Source organism: Pseudorasbora parva, chromosome 17, assembly GCF_024679245.1.
Source record: "Pseudorasbora parva isolate DD20220531a chromosome 17, ASM2467924v1, whole genome shotgun sequence".
Taxonomy (NCBI): domain Eukaryota; kingdom Metazoa; phylum Chordata; class Actinopteri; order Cypriniformes; family Gobionidae; genus Pseudorasbora; species Pseudorasbora parva.
In genome coordinates, this window is record NC_090188.1 from 41,519,996 (window position 1) to 41,543,293 (window position 23,298).

At 39.9% G+C, this 23,298-nt stretch overlaps 1 protein-coding gene across 2 annotated transcripts; it reads right to left on the reverse strand.

Annotated features, from left to right (window-relative positions):
• Nucleotides 1-351: 351 nt before the first annotated feature.
• On the reverse strand, nucleotides 352-22,602 carry si:ch73-193i2.2 (transient receptor potential channel pyrexia). Of its 2 annotated transcripts, XM_067421874.1 has the most exons (20): nucleotides 21,498-22,602; nucleotides 21,272-21,396; nucleotides 21,027-21,165; nucleotides 19,264-19,397; nucleotides 19,084-19,170; nucleotides 18,771-18,921; nucleotides 16,683-16,844; nucleotides 13,252-13,361; nucleotides 12,219-12,347; nucleotides 12,044-12,135; nucleotides 11,851-11,962; nucleotides 10,933-11,103; nucleotides 10,328-10,398; nucleotides 10,067-10,234; nucleotides 5,631-5,749; nucleotides 5,351-5,555; nucleotides 3,346-3,553; nucleotides 3,162-3,244; nucleotides 1,745-1,911; nucleotides 352-856 (listed from the first exon to the last, which is right to left on the reverse strand). In XM_067421874.1, exons 2-20 carry the CDS (start codon nucleotides 21,347-21,349, stop codon nucleotides 813-815), a joined length of 2,430 nt encoding a protein of 809 aa, XP_067277975.1. In that variant the 5' UTR covers nucleotides 21,350-21,396; nucleotides 21,498-22,602; the 3' UTR covers nucleotides 352-812. The 2 variants fall into 2 exon arrangements, with proteins under 2 accessions (XP_067277975.1, XP_067277976.1); XM_067421875.1 differs by lacking the exons at nucleotides 19,264-19,397; nucleotides 21,027-21,165; nucleotides 21,272-21,396; nucleotides 21,498-22,602 and having other exon boundaries at nucleotides 355-856; nucleotides 19,064-19,142.
• Between the last annotated feature and the right edge of the window lie 696 nt (nucleotides 22,603-23,298).

The following is a 23,298-nucleotide window of genomic DNA, read 5'->3' on the forward strand; positions in this document are numbered from 1 at the left end:
TTCTTTCTTCTGTAGTATTTGTAATAATCAGAAATGTTTCTTGAGCATGAAATCATCATATAAGGCAATATATCATAAGGCTTTTATGTGTTTATTGTATGTATTATTATATATTTTTACTTTGTATACATTTTTGTTATTTTTCTCTTTTTCCATTGTTGCATTTTGAGATTCTTCAGAATGAAAAGTGCATTATACATAAAATGTATTATTATTATTATTATTATTATTATTATTATTATTATTATTATTATTATATGACAGCGATTAGTGAAGGATCATGTGACACTGAAGACTGGAATAATGATGATTCAGCTTTGATCACAGGAATACATTTTACAATATATTCAAATAGTAAACATTTATTTTAAATTGTATTTGTATTTTTATTGTATTTTTATCAAATAAATGCAACATTGGTGAGCATATAAGGCGTCTTTCATAAACATTTAAAAATCGTAATGATTCTGAACTTTTGACCAGTGTGTATTAGCAGCATAGGAGTTTTGGATGGCATGAAGGTGAGTAAATAATGAGTAAAGTAAACTTTCAAGTTTTTGGTGGGTTCAAAGTTTTTCTGTGCTAGTCTCATATTTAATATTTAAATAAAACCTCATTAATTAAGATAAAGTACACAGATGCCAACCTATATTGTTACAGTACATCGCATAACTTAAGAAAAAATAATAAAACAACTGTGGGTCACAAAATAATCTGACATTCTACACAGAAGTCATTTCCAAGTCTTGCTCCTGGATTCAATCTTGATTTCAGAACTTCCTTCATCAGTTTCTGAGGTGTTGCTCTCCGGTTTAAGGTTGCTTTGTCTCTGAGTGTGTCTTGTCCTCATCAGTGGCTGCAGAAACAGTAACATACGTAAAACGATATTCCTGGTGAACCTAAGCTGCATTTTGTCATTAAACATGCACTGATAATTTTGATTTAATGGCTACTTAAAGGGTTAGTTCACCCAAAAATGAAAATTATTTCATTCATGTCGTTGGACACCAGTAACACCTTTGTTCATCTTCAGAACACAAATGAGGATATTTTTGTTGAAAGCTGCTTGGGCTTCAGAAAGGCCTCCATTGGCATTCAGTCCATTCCCACTCACAAGACCCATAAAGGCACTAAAGACCATTACAAAGTCCATCTCACTACAGTGACTGTACAATCATTTTACCAAGCGACGAGAATAGTTTTTGTGCGCAAAAAAAAAAATCTAAATAATGAATTTATCCGCCAAGTTATTGTCTTCACTGTCAGTCTCGCTCCTCCTCTTCTGGGTCATGAACGGCGGATCTGCATCATATTCTCTCGCATGCGTCGAGTTCACGTCACTAACTTGGTGGATAAAGTCGTTATTTTGATTTTTGTGTGCACAATAACTATTTTCTACCTGTAAAATTATTGTACAGCCACTGTAGTGAGATGGACTTTGTAACGCCGTCTTTAGTGCCTTTATGGGTCTTGTGAGTGGGAATGTACTGAATGCCAATGGAGGCCTTTCTGAAGCCTTTCTCAGCTTTCAAAAAAATATCTTCATTTGTGTTCAGAAGATGAACGAAGGTCTTACGGGTGTCCAACGACATGAGGGTGAGTAATTAATGAAATCATCTTCATTTTTGGGTGAACTAACCCTTTAATCTTTCATTAAAAACCAGCAAAAATGGGCAGAAATAAACATGCAATGAACAGCATGTTTGCCCCACAGACTTCCATAATAAATGCAGAAGTCTCTTACATGATGTAGAGCTTGTCTTGGGTTGGATCAGATTGAGGAGCAAGCTGTGGAGCTCCTTCACTTCAGCCCTCAGCTCACGCATGTCCTGACTCTGCTTCTGCTGGTCTTTCTCAAGTCTGTGAAGAGTCTTAAGATGTCCCTCTTTCTCAGGTGTGGCGCTTCTCCTTCTGTTAAAATATTATATAAAACGTAGCCTTTCCAGGAAAATCACTTGTCACAATAATTTACACTGATCAGAAATAACATTATGACCACATTACTAATATTGTGTCAGTCCCTCTTTTGCTGCCAAAACAGCCCTGACCCGTCGAGGCATGGACTCCACTAGACCCCTGAAGGTGTGCTGTTGTCTCTGGCACCAAGATGTTAGCAGCAGATCATTTAAATCCTGTAAGTTGAGAGGTGGGGCCTCCACTGATCGGACTTGTTTGTTCAGCACATCCCACAGATGTTCGATTGGATTGAGATCTGGGGAATTCGGAGGCCGCGTCAACGCCTCAAACTCGTTGTGCTCCTCAAACCATTCCTGAAGCATTTGTGCTTTGTGTCAGGAGCATTATCCTGCTGGAAGAGCCACAGCCACCAGAATACCGTTTCCATGAAAGGCTGAACATGGTCTCAGCAATGCTTAGGTAGGTGGAGCGTGTCAAAGTAACATCCACATGGATGGAGGACCCAAGGTTTCCCAGCAGAACATTGCCCAAAGCATCACACTGCCTCCGCCGGCTCGCCTTCTTCCCATAGTTCATCCTGGGGCCATGTGTTCCCCAGGAAAGAGATGCACACACACCCGGCCATCCACATGATGTGAAAGAAAACGTGATTCCTCAGACCAGGCCACCTTCTTCCATTGCTCCGTGGTCCAGTTCTGATGCTCACGTGCCACTGTTGGTGCTTTCGGCGGGGTCAGGGTTCAGCATGGGCACCCTGACTGGTCCATACGCCTCAAACTGAGCTGCTCTGTGTATTCTGACAGCTTTCTATCAGAACCAGCATTAACTTCTGGAGCAATTTGAGCTCCAGTAGCTCGTCTGTTTGATCGGACCACACGGGCCAGCCTTCGCTCCCCACGTGCATCAATGAGCCTTGGCCGCCCATGACCCTGTGGCCGGTTCTCCACTGGTCCTTCCTTGGAGCACTTTTGATAGATACTGACCACTGCAGACCGGGAACAGCCCACAAGAGCTGCAGTTTTGGAGATGCTCTGACCCAGTCGTCTAGCCGTCACAATTTTGGCCCTTATCAAATCCTTATGCTTGCCAATTTTTCCTGCTTCTAACACATCAACTTGACAACAAATTGTTCACTTGATTTGTCAGGGTCATAATGTTATGCCTGATCGGTGTATAGATGGTAACAGGAAATATTTTTTTAACAATCTAAGACCAAGAAGTTCAAAGATGTTTCATCGACCAACCTTGTGACATCTCTAGCATCTGCACTGGCAAACTGAGGTGAAATTGTCTCTCTTTGGATGTCCAGATATGTATCTAAAGTATCCTGCAGGACATGCAAAGTATCAGTTTATTCTGAGATGTAAGAAAAGACATGTAAAAAAACAATAACAAAAAACAGCTTCCAGTAGTTTTTAACGTAGAAACCTTGATCTGTTCCGTAAGCTTCTTCATCTCAGCATGCTGATCTGGGTTAGTGGTGACATCATCATCACAGAATTCTCCAAGCGGAGCGCAATGGCGGTGGATGTGCTCGTTGTCATAGCAACGTCTCAGACAAGGCATGGATTCCTCTATCTGCAGGATGATAGCTGCTTGTTGCATCACTGCATTGGCCAGCGCGTTGTCATAGACCCTGCAAACACAAGCGTTCAGCATAAGGGTTAAAGGGTTACTTCAGCGATTAGCATATGTCTTTATATCAGTAGAAACAGTGGAATATATTTAAATGATCGTGCTTCTCTCTACCCCCACCCCCACCCCCATCTGATAAATTGTTGGCCAGAGGCTAAAGACTACAGCCAGCAGAGAGGGCCGTTTCCACATGTTTTCAACCTGCGCGTGGGGGATGGAGATCACACTCACAGCACTCAGCTCGCAGCTGCAGCCTCAGGCATTCATGTTTAAACGGTGCGGCAGGCGGAGCAATGTAAGTGTTTTAACTTCTCAAATTTATTCCTATGAAAGTTAAGCTTCCAAATGCATGAACTGAAACGTGCCAGACTGAACACGCACTGTGAATGTATGCCGCGGTCGCGCTTACCTCAGCTCTGGGAATTGTTGTCTTTCATCCCCATGAGACAAATACATTTTCTGTCTTTTCACAGTCTAGAAAGCTCCAAATTAAAAAAAGATTGTCACATTTCTACTACATTAATGACCCAGTTTAAATACAGATTCATCTTCCCAGCGCAGGGTGAAATGCTGTTTCATGCATACTGAGCTTTTTACACTGTTAAAGACTTGGATTCCCATCCTAAACATGGACAAAGTTTCAAAAACTAATGTTGGACGTTTGATGGAGTCAAAAATACTCCTTCCGGTTTCTCACAAGTTTCGGAGAGTTTTTTTCAAGTATGGCTCGGCTTGACGTTAAAAGAGTGGAAGGTCCTTGTATGGGCCGTACGGGCTCTTCTCCTGGTAGGGTGCGCGCGCGTGACTAGAGCGAGAGAGGAAATGCACGCCCATAAACACTCTTTCAAGTTGGTCGCGCCGCGCTCCACTTTATTCCTATGGGTGACGTCGAGCGACTTCAACGCTTCAGCACAGCATTCCGGGAAGGCAGCGCTGCATTTGAACCGATTTGAACGCAGAAATAACGGGAAGCTTCACAACATCGCTTCAGTCGCATCGCAAAGTGGATCTCGACGGTCACTGCTGTCACAGGACTTCACCAAATCATACCAAAGAAGTGTGTTTTTGACGGAGCGGTCCCAGCGATAAAGGTTCGGTCCTGCTTTGGAAGCAGCCGGTGAGTAAAACTGCTTCAAATGTCTAACGTTATGCTGCTGTCGCGTGAGTAAACATCAGTAAACGACACGATCGCGTGCTTCGTCATTCAAATGCGCTAACGGACTCCATTGCTGTTCTCTGTATAACGTTACACTAGTCTGACGTGCAAAACTGTTTTGCTGGCTACTGCTAACGTTTAGTCGCATACAATAGTCCATAAACAGAATCATGTCCTCATAAACTGCGAGTAAAGACACACAAATGTTGACAGGCCACTAAATACAGTCCATACCACAGAGATGGACGTCCTGCTGCTGCTGTTTCTCCTGTTCAGTTTATTTCAGCCTCCGAATCTGATTCTGGATCATATATCTATTAGCTGAGATAGCCATGGGTTTCTCCACGCTTGAGGACGTCACCGCTTTGCGCGCTCGTCATTCTTTAGCTCCGCCCACACGATACGCCTCCAGGCGCTCGTTTTTTTCCGGAAAGACTCGGTACAGTCCATATTTCTTTTATAAATATAATAAAACTAAAGACTTTTTGGAGATATGAAGGATGAAATATTTTCCACTCCCCTAAATCCTCCCGAACGGAACACTTTCTTTTTTTTTTTTTCATAAGAAAGCCAGTTTATGACAACATTAACTACCCACACCCCCAAAAGCATGTCATAAAAGCACATATGACTTATTCATACCTTTGGAATGTGTCAGAAAGCAGAGCGATCAGTAAATTAACACAGAGAACCGCAGACAGGGCCAGAAATGTTCCGCAGAGAAGGTAGGCCATCACTGGGTCCACATCCACCATGGCATCAAACTCATACTCGTCCACCAGGGTGATGCGGTACAGGCTGTACAGCAGCTCAGGAACCGTCTGCATACTTGGCACTGCAGCTAAACCTGAGAACAGTGGAGGAAACGTTTATGTCTCATGCATCACGTCTTTAACTATACTGTAAGTCTTTGTGACGGTACCTCCAAATATGATCCAGAACGCACAGGCATATGGAATGTAGATCTCTATATAGAGAAAGAGGAAACGTAGCACATCTCCTGCAATCTTCCCCAACATGACAATGAAGGGACCCATAGCTCTAGAGAATAACATCAGACATTTACCTGGAGTAAAATCATGTCACAGTGTCGGCTAATAGAGTGCGAAAATCTTCCCGAAAGTCTTCAGAAGTGAGAACCTGACCAAGTGTCGAGGTGTCCATGAGCAAGACACCTAACCCTGGCTGGGTCTGTTGAAAGTGCTCTATAAATGCAGTCCATTTATCATTTACTCACCCTTATGAACTTTCAAACCACTTTCTTTCTTTCTTTCTTCTACTAAACACAAAATATATTTAATAAAAGGTCTATATATTTTTTGTTTATACAATCAAAGTTAATGGGGTCCAATCTCGTTCTTCAAAATATCTTTATGTTCTGCAGACATTTGGAACCACATGCGGGTTAGTAAATGACAAAAAAATTGTGTTTGGGGAGCTATCTCTTTCATTGTCACCATAGACAAATTGTACTGTAATTTTTGACTTAAAGTTCCATTAACGTTATAAAAGTATACAACTCTTGGAAAGTTTAGGGTCATTTTAAGATATTAAAGGCAGGGTAGGTAAGAATTGGTTAAAAAACTTTTTTTTTCCCCAAATTTGTTTAAACTTTCTTAATTATAGTTGCCATTGCTTGAAAAGTGAAATGATATTCCAGCATATGTGGAAATACTGCAGTAGCATTCAGAAATGACTGAACACATGGTGTACAAACCCTGTGTCCTTATGTTTCTATGGTTACTTTAACACTGACCATATATTCCCTTGGTTACCTAGCTCACAAAGAGAAGGCCACCTGTGGTGTCTCAGAGAAACCTGAGACGTGGAAGCATTGTTGTTTGGCCCACTGACCAGGTGGTTTTATTCAGCTTCAGGTGCTCTGTGTGCCGTATCAGCCAGGAGACCAAAAAGGTGTTGTCATTATATCTGAGGTCCTTGCTTTACAGCATAAGTATGGTATAACTATGGTAACTGCCACTGACCAGGTGTTCCTAAGCCAAGCTTTTTCTCAGATGACCACTGTTTAAGACGCTTCATGATCTCCTTTAAAAAACGGTTTATTTTACACAATACATCTCTTAAAACAGAATTGAGCAGTTGACAATTTATGATTTAGCTATTTTGACAATTAAAACAGTAATATTGTGAAATATTATTACAATAAATAAAAAAAATCTATGCTCATATATTTAAAATATAATTTCTCCCGGTAAAAAAGCTGAATTTTCAGCATAATTAGTCTTCAGTGTCACATTATCCTTCAGAAATCAATGATCATTGAAATATAATGGTTTGCTGCTTAAGAAACATTTCTTATTATCAATGTTAAAAAGAGTTGTGCAGCTTCCTATTTTTGGGGAAAACATGAAATGGAATCTTTTGATTATTAGAAAGTTTGAATGACCCGCATTTATTTGATGTAGACATATATATTTTTTTACATTATACTTTTATTTACTGTAACTTTTGACAATTTAATGGAGAATCACTGGAGAATAAATTGGAGAATCACTGGAGAATCATTGGGGAAACCATTGGAGAATCATTGGACAATCATTGGAGAATCATTGGAGAATCCATTTAAGAATCTACTGGATAATCTATTGGAGAAATATTAGACACTCATTGGACAATCATAGGAGAATATGTGGGAGAATCTATTGGAGAATCCATTGGAGAATCATTGGAGAATCATTGGAGAATCTATGGGAGAATCCATTTGAGAATCTATTGGAGAATCCATAGGAGAATCTATTGGAGAATCTATTGGAGAATCCATTGGAGAATCATTGGCAAGTCCATTGGAAAATCATTGGAGAATCAATGGAGAATCATTGGAGAATCATAGGAGAATATGTGAGAGAATCTATTGGAGAATAATTGGAGAATTATTGGAGAATCATTGGAGAATCATTGGAGAATCTACTTGATAATCTATAGGATAATCATTGGAGAATCATAGGAGAATATGTGGGAGAATCTATTGAAGAATCATTGGAGAATCTATTGGATAATCCATTGGATAATCATTGGAGAATCTACTTGATAATCTATTGGAGAATCATTGGAGAATCATTGGAGAATATGTGGGAGAATCTATTGGCGAATCATCGGAGAATCATAGGAGAATATGTGGGAGAATCTATTGAAGAATCATTGGAGAATCTATTGGATAATCCATTGGATAATCATTGGAGAATCTACTTGATAATCTATTGGAGAATCATTGGAGAATCATTGGAGAATATGTGGGAGAATCTATTGGATAATTTATTGGATACTCATTGGAGAATCATTGGAGAATATGTGGGAGAATCTATTGGATAATCATTTGAGAATCATTGGAGAATCTACTGGAGGATCTATTGGAGGATAATTGGAGAATCTTTGGAGAATCTACTTGATAATCTATTGGATAATCATTGAAGAATCATTGGAGAATCATTGGAAAATCATTGGAGAATCTATTGGAGGATCATTGGAGAATCATTGGAGAATCTATTGGAGGATCATTGGAGAATCTACTGGATAATCTATTGGATGGTCATTGGAGAATCATTGGAGAATCATTGGAGAATCTACTGGATAATCTATTGGAGGATCATTGGATAATCATTTGAGAATCATTGGAGAATCTACTGGATAATCTATTGGAGGATCATTGGATAATCATTTGAGAATCATTGGAGAATCTACTGGAGAATCTATTGGAAGATCATTGGAGAAACATTGGAGAATCTATTGGTGGATCATTGGAGAATCTATTGGTGGATCATTGGAGAATCTATTGGTGGATCATTGGAAAATCATTGGAGAATCATTGGAGAATCTACTGGATAATCTATTGAATGATCATTGGAGAATAATTGGAGAATCTACTGGATAATCTATTGGCGGATTATTGGATAATCCATTGGACAATCATTGGAGAATCTACTGGATAATCTATTGGAGGATCATTGGAGAATCATTGGAGAATATGTGGGAGAATCTATTGGATAATCATTGGAGAATCTACTTGATAATCTATTGGAGGATCATTGGAGAATAATTGGAGAATCTACTGGATAATCTATTGGCGGATTATTGGATAATCCATTGGACAATCATTGGAGAATCTACTGGATAATCTATTGGAGGATCATTGGAGAATCATTGGAGAATATGTGGGAGAATCTATTGGATAATCATTGGAGAATCTACTTGATAATCTATTGGAGGATCATTGGAGAATCATTGGATAATCCATTGGAAAATCATTGGATAATCCATTAGAAAATCATTGGAGAAACATTGGATAATCTATTGGAGGATCATTGGATAATCATTGGAGAATCTACTGGAGGATCTATTGGAGGATCATTGGAGAATCATTGGAGAATCTATTTGATAATTTGTTGGATAATCTATTGGAGGATCATTGGAGAATCATTGGAGAATCTACTGGATAATCTATTGGAGGATCATTGGGGAATCATTGGAGAATCTATTGGATAATCATTGGAGGATCTACTGGAGGATCTATTGGAGGATCATTGGAGAATCATTGGAGAATCTATTTGATAATTTGTTGGATAATCTATTGGAGGATCATTGGAGAATAATTGGAGAATCTACTGGATAATCTATTGGAGGATCGTTGGGGAATCATTGGAGAATCTATTGGATAATCTATTGGAGGATCCTTGGAGAATCATTGGAGAATCTACTGGATAATCTATTAGAGGATCATCTGAGAATTTTGTTCATGTAAGTAGTCCACAACAAGTAGTCTGTTAGTAGTTAGTAGTCCGTTCAGCAGCAAATCATGCTATTAGAACAGAGGTCTTCAACCCTGCTCCTGGGGACCCACTGTCCTGCAAAGTTTATTTCCGACCTGCTTTGGCAAACCTGCCTGTCTATTTTCAACAAGTGATCCTGAAGATCTTGATTAGCTTCAGCTCTTTCATTAGGGTTGGAGCTAAACTCTGCAGGACAGTGGATCCCCATGAGCAGGCTTAAAGACCTCTGTGTTAGAATGATTTCTGAAGGATCATGTGACACTGAAGACTGGAGAAATGATGGTGAAAATGCAGCTTTGATCATATAAATAAATTACATATGAAAATATATGTAATAAAACATTATCATTATTTTAAATTGTAATAATATTTCATAATATTCCTGTTTTTGTTATCAAATAAATGCAGCCTTGATAAGCAGAAGAGACTTAAAAAAATATTTCACCCTGCAAAGAAAGATGTTTTTATAGTATGGGTTACTTTATTTTTGTAAATCATAATCAGTTCCTCTACAATCAAATGGTCTTGACCTGCAAGAGCCAGTGGAGGTCAAGATCCCAAAGTTGTACATTACCTAAAAGCTCGGACATGCTTCATTAGCCTTAACCACAGGAAAATAATGGACACTGCGAAGAGGCGAAGACTGTTCTGTCGAAGTGTGTCAGACACTAGGAATATGTCTGCCAAATGGATGCCCAGAACGGACAGCAGCAGCAAATACACTAGCCAATCAAATATATTCCTGTGGGTGACACATCCGCATACTTACTCAGATAGTATATTCTTTTTTGTACACTAATTCACAATCTACATTGGCTTATTCTGAATACATTACCAGGGGTCTTGAGTGTAGGTTCCTTCCAGGTTTCGAACATACTTAATTTGGCCTTCTAAGTAATTGCGTTCCTGTATAATAAAGCAAAACACATTTATTAATTTAAATGAATTGTTTATTTATGAGAAATCAATATATACTGTACACCACAGTGAACTTTAAATTAAAATTCTGAATTTAAGTTGGGTCATGTGTGTGTGCAGGTATGAGTTCACCCAAAAATAAAAATCTCACTGTAATGTCGTCCCAAACTCTGAAGATTTTTAATGAAACCTGATAGATTTTTGTCACTCCAATCAACCAAAACTCATCAAAATGTCAAACACCTCATAAAAAGCACCCCATATGATTAGAGTGTAAGAGAAACGACTCCTTTATTTGATGAACAGATTTTATTTAACATTTTATTCACGTACAAATATTGATCAACGCACATCAAATATGGTAAATGGGAGCTCATATATGCTTGCTTAAAGGTGGGCAAATGACAACAGAATTTAAATTTTTGTGTGAACTAACCCTTTTCAGATCATGAGATCAGTCCATAAGCATATTATCCTTCATCTTTCCCTCTCGAATAAGAGCTGTATGGTTTAGTGTGTTACCTCAGGCCACATGGGGTGAGTGCAGCTCAAGTCCTCATTGATCTTCTGCACAGTCCAGCGCTGCCAGTGCTTCAGTTTCCTCCTCGAACGGATGATCTCCATCACTTCCCTGTACACCTCGATCACCGTCAGCACGAGTGCCAAAACCACCAGCAACACACGCCACCAGTCCTACCAAAGAGGAGTGCACGTACTCTATGTGTAAGCGTGTTTATAAGCAGAAAGAGGAATAGCTCATACAGCAGTTTGCATAGGGTGTTCGACATAATGTTCAAACAAAGGAAGAGCCTTTAAATAATGTCCTGGACCATCAACACAGGGAAATAAAACTGTGCTTGTCAGGAAACAAGCCACTTAAGCTTGGAACATACTCTGCAAGAACAGATTTTTTTTTTTTTTTTTTTGAGGTAGCAAGAACAAGAATAAAGTTTGTTATGGCCAGTTCATTCCATACTTCACGAGAAAAGCAGGTGCTGATCATCTGTGTTTCTCTGCACTAACCACGCCCACTTTAAATGTATGACCAATCACACGATAGTTCTCGGACACCCGCAAGAAAAAAGTTCTGCTCAGGCGATGTGTTGAGAACAAGCTGAGAGAACTCCCAAACCAGGGCCCTGAGAGCGAGAACTTTTTTTCTCTGTTCTTGCGTAGTATGTTGAAGCCTTTATAGTTAGTTGAATGTCTAAAGCAGGGGTGGGAACGTTAACTCTTGCAGAGTTTAGCTCCAACCCTAATCAAACCCACCTGAAGGATTACTGATGTTACAGGCAGGTGAGTGTTTTTTTCAGGGCTGGAGTTAAACTCTGCAAGAGAGTGGCCCTTCTGGATCAACGTTCCCCACCCCTGGTCTAAAGTGTGACCAACTTGACCATCAAAATAAGGCATAACCACACTATAAACAGCAGGTAGTCTTACCTGAGGAAGATTGTATCGATCTCCATCTGGACGTACTGACACAGATATGGCTACTGTTGTCCAGGAGATGATAAATAGGAAGTTGAGAAGCAGGAGTATCCATGCGCCCGTTCTGTTGGAAAACATGTGATCGGATGTGAATCTCAGCCGATGTTTCCTCAAGCGTCATCATTGGACTTTCATATGGGTTTACCTGCCATATAAGTTCCATTTGACCGTGATGAGTTTGAGCACTACAGGGTGCATGATGAGATCCAGTTTACCTTCATTGACAATAAACTCCAGCTGTGGACAGAGACAGTTCTCATAATCCAGTGCAGCAGCACCTGAATCGAGGAACTTTATATGACATAGGTTTAAAGATGTACCGGTGATGATGGATCAGAACCTTTTGGGTTTGTCTTGTCATCCGGCTTTGGCTCCAAAAGATGAAGGTAGTAGAACTGTTTTCGGGCCATTCGGTCTTTCATATGGAACTGATTCATTGCCAGATCAGCCTGTCGACACCAAGAGGATGGTCACTGAAAAGTGCTCTACTGTTTAAAAGTTTGGGATTGGTAGTTTTACAACACAGTCATTTTGTAAAGTATGATTGCAGTTTAAAATAACTTTTCTTTTTGAATATATGTTAAAGTGTAGTTTATTCCTGTGATCAAAGCTGAAATTATCATCATTACTCCAGTCTTCAGTGTCACATGATCCTTCAGAAATCATTCTAATTGGCTGATTTGATGCTCAAAAAAAAATAAAAAAATAAAAAAATAAAAAAAGAATGTTGTGCTGCTTCATATTTTTGTGGAAATTTGTTCAAAAGAACAGCATTTATTCAAAATAGAAATATTTCGGTTTTTTTTTTAGAATGTTTTACTGTCAGGTTTTATGAATCGTTGCTGAATAAAATTATATATATATATTTAATTAAATTGTACTGACCCCAAACTTTTGAACGGTAGTGTATTTTTTAGGGTTTAAAAACAGGAATGTGAAACTTGCCTTTTTGCGCCGCCATGGACATACTTTTCTACAGAGCTCTAGCTACTCTCTGCTGTCTTAGACAACGACATTTCTGTTCTGTGTTGGCCACCGTAGCTTCTCTATGTACTTGGAAAGGGCTGAGCGATGACCTATAGATGCTACTAAAATTAATTAATTAAATTTTTGTTCACTAGTCTTCATTATGCCACATGATTGTGATCTCTAGGTAAACCTTGCAAAACTTTTTTTTTTTTTTTTTGCACTTTTCTTACTTTACTTTGTATTTCCAAAAATGTAGTAGCAATACTTGTGTCTGTCTTGGATTAATGGCTTTTGCTAATATTATTTTTTTTATTTAAAAGTCCCTCTGGGAGCATCTGCTAATCTTCACATTTTAATTAACTTTCACAGCCCTTGGCTACTCACCACAGGGCTCATTTTGGAGATCATGGCAGTAATGCAGAGCTGTCCGTCAGAGTCCTGCACCCCAGCATCTGCTGCAAAGCCCAGCAGCAAACGTGCTGCCTCACTTCTATCTGTACATAACACACACACACACACACACACACACACATACACACACACACAATATCTTTCATGATACGCTTGGATGCAGACGTCAAACAGAAGAGATTTCTTCCACAGCAGTCCTCAGATTTGTCCACTGTTAGAGCTTGAGGACAGGCATTATTTATGACTTTATAGACTAATAAGCAGGGCCATGCACAGACATTTTGGAGGGCAGGAAAACAAATACTTAGCTAGTTAAATACCATAGAACATTGTTAAGCCTAGTTCAGACTGCACGATTTTCAAACTCGTCGGGTCACAGCTCTATTCACACTGCATGTCTATCTGGGGTATCATTCAGTCACTGCTGTGTTCACACTGCACGATGGTTTGAGGACAGAGGAGTTCACACTGCATGACTGAAATAGAAGAATCGCCGACAACTCTCTCTCTCTCCGGTGCGCAAACTACGTTTCCCAAACACACGTGCGATGTGCCGAGTAAACAACGCGAGATCACACGTGCGTCAGACCGGAGTTCTCGCGCGACACTTTGAATTGTTATTTAAAATGATAAACTGCACAACGTTTGCTTCAAACTGTATGTGCGCTGATTTGTAGAGAAAAAGGAAAAAAAGATTATGGCGAAAGAAATTGTTGGAGAGACAGAGGGAGCCAGGATTGTGTTCTGCAAAGACAGTTTGAGGTAAATAAATAATTTTGTAATGTGCTGCTGCTGTGGCTGGATGTGCAAATGTTTGGCCTTTGTTTCTGTTTGATAGAATTGTAAATATATCTATTAAAATACTGATATTCTGCTTTATAACTCCTCCCTGAACCTCCTGCTGCCCTGTATCTCACTCTTTCATTGGCTGTCGGTCATCGCCGATGTAATTTTCAGTCAGAACCCTGTTCACACAGCAGGAGTTTGAATCGCCGACAGGTCCAGATATTTAAAGCCTAGTTCAGACTGCACGATTTTCAAACTCGTCGGGTCACTGCTCTATTCACACTGCATGACTATCTGGGGTATCATTCAGTCACTGCTGTGTTCACACTGCACGATGGTTTGACGACAGAGGAGTTCACACTGCATGACTGAACAAGAGGAAGAATCGCCGACAACTCTCTCTCTCTCCGGTGCGCAAACTACGTTTCCCAAACACACGTGCGATGTGACAAGTAAACAACGCGAGATCACACGTGCGTCAGACCGGAGTTCTCGCGCGAGACTTGGAATTGTTATTAAAAATGATAAACTGCACAAAGTTTGCTTCAAACTGTATGTGCGCTGATTTGTGGAGAAAAAGAAAAAAGATTATGGCGGAAGAAATTGTTGGAGAGACAGAGGGAGCCAGGATTGTGTTCTGCAAAGACAGTTTGAGGTAAATAAATAATTATTTAATGTGCTGCTGCTGTGGCTGGATGTGCAAATGTTTGGCCTTTGTTTCTGTTTGATAGAATTGTAAATATATCTATTAAAATACTGAAATTCTGCTTTATAACTCCTCTCTGAACCTCCCGCTGCCCTGTATCTCACTCTCTCATTGGCTGTCGGTGTAATTTTCAGTCAGAACGCTGTTCACACAGCAGGAGTTTCAATCGCCGACAGGTCCAGATATTTAACATGCCAAATATCTCACCGGCGTCGGCGACTCGTCGGCGATTCTCTCTGATCACGTCTTTGATAATTCATACTGTGAGATTGTCACTCGCGTGCACGAGCACCGATTTGCCTGTGATCTCGGGCATTTGTCGGCGATTTCACAAAACCTGTCGGCGACTCAAAATCGGGGCAAAAATCGGGCAGTGTGAACTAGGCTTAACATGCCAAATATCTCACCGGCGTCGGCGACTCGTCGGCGATTCTCTCTGATCGCATCTTTGATTATTCACACTGCGTGATTGTCACTCGCGTGCACGAGCACCGATTTGCCTGTGATCTCGGGCATTTGTCGGCGATTTCGCAAAACCTGTCGGCGACTCAAAATCGGGGCAAAAATCGGGCAGTGTGAACTAGGCTTTAGAGTATTATATGTCCTTTGTTGCTGGAATTGGTAAAGATGATTGATTCATTGCATTGAGAGGAAACTATTTTGCTTGGTTTGTAACTATACTATCATTGGTGAAATGGAGCAAAAACAGGCAAAATTTACATTACTATGTAAAAAAAATTAAATGAATATCAATTTATTGTTTATTGAACTGTAGTATTTACATTAATATTGCATTTGCAATATCTGGGAAAACTCTTTTGCCTGTGTGATATTGCTTAACTAAATCAATTAGGCATAACATTATGACCACCAAAACAGCCCTGACCCGTCGAGACATGGACTCCACTAGACCCCTGAAGGTGCGCTGTGGTATCTGGCACCAAGATGTTAGCAGCAGATCCTTTAAGTCATGTAAGTTGTGAGGTGGGGCCTCCATGGATCGGACTTGTTTGTTCAGCACATCCCACAGATGCTCGATTGGATTGAGATCTGGAGAATCTGGAGGCCAAGTCAACGCCTCAGACTCTTGTTGTGCTCCTCAAACCATTCCTGAAGCATTTGTGCTTTGTGTCAGGAGCATTATCCTGCTGGAAGAGCCACAGCCACCAGAATACCGTTTCCATGAAAGGCTGAACATGGTCTCAGCAATGCTTAGGTAGGTGGAGCGTGTCAAAGTAACATCCACATGGATGGAGGACCCAAGGTTTCCCAGCAGAACATTGCCCAAAGCATCACACTGCCTCCGCCGGCTCGTCTACTTCCCTTAGTGCATCCTGGGGCCATGTGTTCCCCAGGTAAGAGACACACACACACACCCGGCCATCCACGTGATGTAAAACGTGATTCCTCAGACCAGGCCACCTTCTTCCATTGCTCCGTGGTCCAGTTCTGATGCTCACGTGCCACTGTTTGCTTTCGGCGGGGTCAGGGGTCAGCATGGGCACCCTGACTGGTCAGCAGCTATGCCGCCGCATACGCAACAAACTGAGATGCTCTGTGTATTCTGACACCTTTCTATCAGAACCAGCATTAACTTCTGGAGGAATTTGAGCTCCAGTTTGATCTGACCACACGGGCCAGCCTTCGCTCCCCACGTGCATCAATGAGCCTTGGCCGCCCATGACCCTGTGGCCGGTTCTCCACTTTTCCTTCCTTGGAGCACTTTTGATAGATACTGACCCCTGCAGACCGGGAACAGCCCACAAGAGCTGCAGTTTTGGAGATGCTCTGACCCAGTCGTCTAGCCAAAGTCTTGCAAAAATGGACACTTGTCTATTCAGAGACTGGAGGTGCAGTTCCTTTAGCACCAGTCAAGTCTATCTGTGCATGGGCTTGCTAATAATAGCCTTACCGAAGTTGGCAGCCAGCTGTAGAGGCGTCCTCTCTTTATAATCTCGTACAGCGATGTCCGCTCCGTTCTGCAGTAGCATTATAACTGCACCAACAGCATCATTCTTAGAGGCAAAGTGCAGCGGGGTCTGCTTGTCTTTGAATGTGCGAGCTTCAATGTCAGCTGCCATCACAAGGAAAATTCAGACAACATACACATTACTGTACAAAAGTTACGATTTTTAAAATAAATAAATACATATATGAGAGAAGTCTAACCAAAGCTACATTTATCTGATCAAATTTACAGTAAAATTGTGAAATTTAAATATGCAGTATCTTACATTTTTTATTTATTTCTGTGATCAAAGCTGAATTTATCATCATTACTCCAGTCTTCAGTGATCATGATCCTTCACTAATCATTCTCCTGAGGATTTGATGCTCCAGAAATCTTTATGATTATTATCAATGTTGGAAAAATTTGTGATGCTTAATTTTTTGTGTGTGTGTGTGGAAACACTTGATTCGAACACTTGAAATCGCAAAAGAACAGCATTTATTTGAAATATAAGTAACATTATATGTCTTTACTGTCACTTTTGAACAATTTAATGTGAACCTGCTGAATAAAAGTATTAATTTATATACTGTATGTATGTGTGTGTGTGTGTATGTGTGTATATATATATATATATATATATATATATATATATATATATATATATATATATATATATATATATATATATATATATATATATATATATATATATATATATGTTTGTGTGTGTGTGTGTAACTAATCGTGTCATGTACAGCGGGGCTTTAGCATATCATTATCTATGACCGCTGCATTAACTATGAATGCAAAAAATAAATAAAAAAAATAAAGCTATATAGCAGGTGTATATGATGTGTTTTACGATGTTATGAAGAACTATATGTCTTCCTCCACTGACGTTTTACGATGTTTAAAGATTTTCTAAGGATACAGATTTTCAGAAGTCAGACTGAGACAGAGAACGGGAATATGGTTTGAATACCATTAGCATCAGCGTTTACTACAGTAATTTGAGTAAAGTTGAGCGAGTGGATCTCAGAGCTGGTGTGAGTGAGTGGAGGCAGGGCTCATTTGTGTTCATGGCTCTGCGTATACTACATGAAGCAAGGCTGTAGAGTTACATTCAAGCTATTATAACCTGTTAAAGGTGCACTATGCAACTTTCCGTCCACTAGAGGGCGCCTATTCTAAACAAAGGTGTAGTTTGATGACGCCAAGTTTGAGCGCAGCATCTTGGGACATGTGGTCTTCACCTCACAGCCGGTGGAAAATAGGACTCGGGCAGAAATCACGTTCATGGATGTGGTTATTAACGTTACTGTAGTGTGAAGCAGAGCAGGACCGAGTGTTATGGAGCTGAGCACGGCCGCTGGAGCGATTGTTACACACACACACGGCTCGCGAGTACCGGGACTTTGATTATGACGGGATGGGACACAGTCGCCGGGCGCCCGCACTTCCACTTTTTCCGGTTATGATTATAAGGTAATGCAGCTCTGTTTATCATATTAGATACATTTAAGTGTGTTGAAAATGATGTTATGACGTTACTCTGTGCGTTCGCTCGGCGCTGCTGACATGTTCACACTGCTAAGAGTAAAGCGCTTCTGCAGAATAAAACCGAGGGTAACGCAGATATGACGCGATTGACAGGTGACTTCCTCAAACGCTGTGCTGACACGTCCCGGTCCTTAGTTAAAATAGCAATTTTCTCACAATTTACAAATAGTTGGAAACATTTGGGATATTGTTGGTACTCAACTGAACAAAATATATAACACCGACCTAGTGGTTTTTGGATATTTTACTGCAAAAATACTACATAGTGCACCTTTAACTGCCACTGGCCCACCGGTGGGCCCATTCGCCACTGCATATTTAAAACAGTTATATCCTATATTTATCCTAATCTAATGTTGACAAATTATATATCATTTGAAAGCTTACTAACTCAAGATTCATCCTGTGAAAAACCGTCTTGAAATCTTGCGTTACCATGGAAAGGGTGCTCTAAATACCAAATAAATGCTGAATCTAAACACACACCTCCTCTTTCTAACAGGAAGTGCATCATCTCCTCATAATCCAGCGCTGCGGCTACATGAAGAGGAGTCACTCCAAAGGTATCGGGCCTCTGAAAATCAGCTCCTCTTTCCAGGAAAAAACGCATCACGTCCACGTTCCACGCCCGAGATATCTACCAATAATAAACACAAAGCTCTGTGAACGCTTTACAGCCATTTAAAGACAAGACGTCAATTTTATTCTCAACATTCAAATACAAGCCTCAGCTGAACATTTACAATCCAGAATGACAATTTACGAAATATATGTCTTACATAAGGAGTCAAACATTAACCTCATGCAGGGCCGTTTGGCCGTATTTATCTGCCGAGTTTGGGTCGGCTCCATGTGAGAGGACATCATTCAGCAACTGCAGGTCCACCTGAAGCAAAATCAATACCACTGTGTGACTCTGACAAATATGACACCGCGTCTCCCAAAGTTCACCAGAAGTGGAGCATTTGTTTCATGTTACCTCATCTGTGTCTTTATTGCTGGCCGCCAGACCTCTGAAGTGATCCAGAAGCCTTTTATTCAGCTGGATCTTCTGTCCATCTACAGCATCTTCATCTGTTGCCAGACCCTTGTACTTACTGCCTACATATTCCTCTAAAAAGACACAACGATTTACATTTAGCATTGGTATTACGGCAAAAACTAGGCTACCACAGTGACCTTCTTTCTTTTTTTTGGACATTGTTTGGAAATATATTGTAAAATGCAATACTATTTGCTATTTAATAAAGATGTTTTTATTACTATTATTACTTTCAATCAAGAAAATCAAAACAATGATTTCTGAAGGATCATGTGACACTGAAGACTGGAGGAATTATGATAAATTCAGCTTTGATCACAGAAATAAAATGTTCCTCTGTATTCACATAGAGAACAGTTATTAATAATTGTAATAATATTTAACAATAGTACTGGTTTTACTGTTTGTTTTTTGTATTTTTCTTTAAAAATAAATCCAGCCTTGGCAAGCAGAAGAGACTTATTTCTAAGACATTGACAAATCATAATTATTCCAAATTCTTGTTGTACAAAGATATGAAGCACTCATGAATATTGTACAAAATAATATACTACGGTAGTTGACCTTCAAACATATCCTTCCAAACAATAATTTGGACATGTACCATGGAGGTACTATTAAATACCACATAAAACCATGTAATGTTCATTCAGTAAATGGTATATTTCAAAGTACCATGCACTGAAAAAACAGGAAAACATATATTGTCACGTTTAATCTCTTCTAAACGTGATTTCTTTGCTTTCGATTAATTCTCTAAAATGTGCAATTTACTAGATTAAATTATTTGTGGCGAATGTAGGGCTGTCAATCGATTCAAATATTTAATCGCGATTAATCACATGATTCTCATGAGTTAACTCGTGATTAATTGCAACTTAATCGCACATTTTTTATCAGTTGTAAATGTACCTTTTTTAATACTTCTTCTTACAGTTTTTGCCCGCTGCTTGAACACATTTTGCAAAACTTCGCTCATTGTGCCAAAACTCTACACACAAGTAAACATGACACAACACTGGGAAATATACCGTTCACATCTGTGTCAAATTGAAACTCTGCTATCAAAATAACATTCTTTTGTCAAAATGTAACTCTGATGACAAAATGATACACACTTGCATCATATGAATACACTTTCAGATCAGGGGGAACACACTAGTCTACTGTAGTCTTTAATTTTCACTGTTTTTATTCAGTTCATCAGTTAGCGTTCTGTGAAGCAATGCAACACTTACAGTTTCTATTCTTTTTTTTTTTTTTACCAACAAAGGTTTTCACAACAACCAAAAATGAAAGTAAAAAAGGAAAGTACTGAAAGGTTACAAATGACATAATACTGTACATCACAGTACTATACTTCACACCACAGTACAATCTCAATGGTACAGTGCTATGTACCGTACTGTATGTTACACAAAACTACCATATTTTGTTACTAAAGGAGCACTAGCCAACTTGCAATACAGTAAAGTGATACGGGACAGTGTGTAGATACAGATACAGTCTGAATGTCCTTATGATGGATGATACTGTGAACCGGCTTAGATGTGTGTGGACTCTCTGGCCAGCTTCCCTCACTCTCAGAGCCATGACTTACCACATCATCCACCAAAGTTGCTCTAATATAATCTGAAATATTGTTCTTTTACTCCGATGTGCCTTTAGTCCTGTTGTACACATACATTTGTTATACATACCTGTGTGTTTCTTCCTCCCAGCCCTGCGGGCGACATGTTTCCAGCGGCCTCTGGCATAGGACGCCAGGTGGGCGACTGACCGTCCCACATCTTTAACTGATGCCACAGATACCGGAGAAGCAATGGTTGGCTGCACTGACTTGTATACCAAACATACAAAAATCAAAGTAAATACAACACAAAGGTTTAAAATGTGAGTTATGCTGAACTCAACAGTTCATGGTATAATAATATGGTTTCCTCACCTGACTCGAGACTCCATCAGTCAGTTGAAGCTCAAGGTTATCAGGCCCATCAGGTTCAGCTCGACCAAATCTCTTCATTCTTCTCCTTTATTCAGCTGAGAGCACCTGAAGATCTCCTCTGCCTTCTTAAGATGCCCAAAGAGTGAAGTTACAGCCCAAAACATGAATTTAACAGAAGTCTAATGGAACCAGTACAGCAGAAAATGCGCAGCTTCACGTCAGTTACCCTGCATATGGAGCGGAGCACTCTTGACGTCTTTAATCACAGACTGTGTTTGTCTTCAGATGATTTGTTTCTCAGTTATCCATACTGTGAGTCGTAAAACACGTGTGTGTTAGACACTCAGTTACACCTTCCCTCCCTGTAATAAATCATCATGAACTAACATCTATCTCAGAATGCTTAACAAGAGGTCACAGGGCAACATTATGGCAAGGATTATGTTTAGGGTCTGTTTATGGCACCTGTGCTGAGTGTCCTGCAAAGATAATGACCATCAAGGGCATCTAATCACCATATAAACCAGATAACACACAGGCAGGCTGGTTTGGACTTGTTCTAAAACACATTATGTAGCTTTTTTAAGGTAGTGTAGGCTACTAATGAGAAACCTCATCAGTGATTTGGAACACACATTGCCAGCAACTATTACAATGGATTTCAATGGACTTTGGTGTTAGTGTGTTGCTAACAAAACACTAGTAAGCATACAATTACGAAGCACAGATAAATATTAGGTAAAATAGGACACTTTAGGTAGCCTAAACTATTTAATATCAAGCATGTTTATCATTTAGCCTTGGCCTGTAGTATTTAAAGGCCCTGGTGGTGTTAAGTTTCTCTGTGACGTGAGGCTTTGAAGGTTGCTGGATAACGGCCCCGTCGGTTTGGTTCATAATCCAGTCCTGGTGATACTCATGATGAGCAGACAATAGTGAGAGACTGGAGAGGTAAATGATTGACATGCCAGGAATGCCATGACATCATGTATTGACAGATGTCAAATTATATCAGCATTGGAAGATTGAATGCAAATACATAAAAAAATAATGATAGACAAAACAGGTGAATGTGATATTTTCATTTCATATTAAGCCTGAGAATATACAAAAATGCCAATATGGTGAGATATTTTCAATGTGAAAAATAATCAAAATATAACTGAATCTTGGTCAGAGCTGAAAAAATAAAAACAATAATAATACAAAATAATACTGTTCCTATACTGTCTTGAAAAACACAATTCACACTGAAAACTGCTGTAGCGTTTTTCATTCACTTTTATTCAGTACAACTATTTTTAACATTGATAATAACCAGAGCGGCCTTCAGATGAGCTCAAGAACAGCGTAGAGAGCTTCATGGAATGGGTTTCCAATGGCCGAGCAGCTCATCCAAACCTTACATCACCAAGAGCAATGCAAAGTGTGGTATGCAGTGGAGTAAAGCAGCCGCCACTGGACTCTAGAGCAGTGAGACGTGTTCTCTGAGTGACCAATCACGCTTCAGTCTGACAATCCCACACTCTAAAAACTGCTGGGTTAAAAACAACCCAAGTTCGGTTGAAAATGGACAAACCCAGAAATTGGGTTGTTTGAACCCATTGAATGGACCCATTCAAACAACCCAATTTCTGGGTTTGTCCATTTTCAAGCCAACTTGGGTTGTTTTCAACCCAGCAGTTTTTAGAGTGCGTAGATGAGTCTGAATTTGGCGGTTTCCAGGAGAACGGAAGTGTAAAGTTTGGTGGAGGAGGGATTATGTTGTGGGGTTGTTTTTCAGGGGTTGGGCTTGGCCCCTTTAATTCCAGTGAAAGGAACTCTCAATGCTTCAGCATACCAAGACATTTTGGACAATTTCATGCTCCTAACTTTGTGGGAACAGTTTGGGGACGGCCCCTTCCTGTCCCACATGACTGCGCTCCAGTGCACAAAGCGTCGGTCCATAAAGACATGGATGAGGAGTTTGGTGTGGAGGAACTTGACTGGCCTGCACAGAGCCCTGAGCTCAACCCGATAGAACAGCT